Source organism: Crocuta crocuta, unplaced genomic scaffold (assembly GCF_008692635.1).
Source record: "Crocuta crocuta isolate KB4526 unplaced genomic scaffold, BGI_CrCroc_1.0 scaffold613, whole genome shotgun sequence".
Taxonomy (NCBI): domain Eukaryota; kingdom Metazoa; phylum Chordata; class Mammalia; order Carnivora; family Hyaenidae; genus Crocuta; species Crocuta crocuta.
This window is the reverse complement of record NW_027528880.1, coordinates 411,073-412,956: the sequence shown is the minus strand read 5'-3', so window position 1 is coordinate 412,956 and position 1,884 is coordinate 411,073. Positions and strand designations below refer to the sequence as shown.

Genomic DNA, 1,884 nt, shown 5'->3' with positions numbered 1-1,884 from the left:
ATGTTAAAGCAGGAAGTTTCTCCTCACAGGGTCAGGCTGAAGCTAGGTCACGAGTGAAGTGTTCAGGGGCCCATCAAGCCCCACCCCCGCCCCCCAGATGAGGACAGGCCTGCGGGAATCTGCCCTCACAGGACGGAGCCGGGTCTCATGTCTGCAAAGCCACAGCTGACCAGAGTCCCAGGGCGGCAGGGGGGGCCCGGTGGGCAGGGGCTTCGTGGGCCTGGGGCTCTCAGGCCACGGGGTGTCTTGGAAAGGATGCGACTTCTGGGAACCGGGCACGGGGGCCCCGCAGGGGGAGGCCCCTGGCCCCTGGAGGGGACTCCGGGATGCCCTCCCCGCAGCGCCCCTGGGAGCGCGTCGGCCTCACTCGCCTTGTACGTCAGCCCGGCGACGAGCATGTAGCGGCTCATGGCCGAGTTCCGGTACACGAAGCAGGAGCCGGGCTGGCCGCACTGGTCCTGCCACAGCAGACACGCCTTGTCGATGAGCCAGCCGAAGGCGATGGGCCCCGGGATGCCCCCTGCGGAAAGAGGCTCACTCAGTACCCAACGTGCACGGGGGCCAGACGGGGAGGGTGGGCGGTGACGAGACCCAGAAAGGTGGCGTCAGTCACTGGTGTTCTCAGGGCTGCGAACTGGACGTAAGTGTCCCTTTTCGGGGGACTTCCCACCACCTCGGACTCCCTCCGTTGGAGCCTTTGTGCTAATGAGGAAAAGGCAAATACATGACCGTGCGTCCCCCTAGTGGACGGTTAGGGAACGGCGTCCTTCTCCGAAGGGGGCGCCAGCTGCTCTGAAAGCCCGCCCGCTACGTGCGGAGGCACACGCTGGTGCCCTCGAGCAGCGACCACACCACACGACCCTGTGTGGCTTGCTCCTAGTGCACAGTACCTAGAGTTCTAACCACAATCCACTGGATTCCCAGCGCAAACGATCTCTGCCGGTCACAGACGCACCTGGAAGGTGAGACAGCGGCGTCAGCGCCCAGGGAAGCGTGGCCGTCTGCCAAGCCACAGCCCCACGCCAGCAGCCAGTCCCAGCCAGGCCCCAGGCCGCATCACCACCTCCCCGGGTGGCAGGCACCTCACAGAGGCAGTGGCTCTTTCCTGCCGCGGTGCTCAGGGGGCCCGGCACGCGCCCCGCGGGATCTGCAGAGCTCCACCGCGGCGCGCTGCAAGGGAAGGTTCCGGACCAGAGCGAAACCCGGGCCCGGGGCTTACCGTAACGTTGCCGTCAGCGCAGGGATGCTGCTGAGGAATGTAAATATGATTACAACGAATATGAAAACCAGAAGGAGGGGCTTTCTTTGACAAGCTGAAGTGCATTTCCCTGCAGTAGCATGGCCAAAACCAGAGGAAACATTCTGAGGGACACAGCTACAGCCTCGGTACACCTGGGGGCGCAAACAGCGCTGTTACCGGAGGGAGGGGCGGGGCCCCCGGGGTGCAGATGGCTGGGCGTGGTGGCCACACTCACCTTCGGGCCGCCGGGGCCCGGCTCGGCCGCCTCGGGGCAGCCCGCGTAGCAGGGCGAGAAGTACGTGAGGCCGTCAGAGCCGCACACGGGGCTGTAGAGCTCAGGCCGGCAGTTGCAGTCAGCGTTGCAGGTGGCGGTCAGCTCCAGGTGGCCTTCTGGGAGGAGGCTGCAGGGGGGAGGCGAGGGGGCGGTGGGGCCGGGCCAGGTGGGGCGCCCACCCCTGGGGACTCAGCCCTCCGGCCATGCCCGCCTTTCCCTCCCTGCCTCCTGCCTGTAGAATCGCTGGGCGTTCTCACGCTCCGCTCTGCTCTCTGTGTGTGCGGCGCGCTTCCCCCGACTTGGCTGATGGGCAGGCAGGGGGCGCCAAACACGGACAGCACAAGCGCACGGGGCCAAGCCCCCCCCCCCC

At 66.7% G+C, this 1,884-nt stretch overlaps 1 protein-coding gene across 1 annotated transcript in view; it reads right to left on the bottom strand.

Annotated features, from left to right (window-relative positions):
- Nucleotides 1-1,884, bottom strand: part of SLCO4A1 (solute carrier organic anion transporter family member 4A1) — a 16,021-nt gene that overhangs the window by 3,617 nt on the left and 10,520 nt on the right. The window contains exons 8-11 of the mRNA XM_077756840.1: nt 1,476-1,641; nt 1,220-1,392; nt 891-955; nt 372-520 (exon numbers count right to left, since the gene is read on the bottom strand). Of these exons, the coding sequence (XP_077612966.1) occupies nt 372-520; nt 891-955; nt 1,220-1,392; nt 1,476-1,641 (553 nt within the window). The remainder of the gene's footprint in view (nt 1-371; nt 521-890; nt 956-1,219; nt 1,393-1,475; nt 1,642-1,884) is intronic.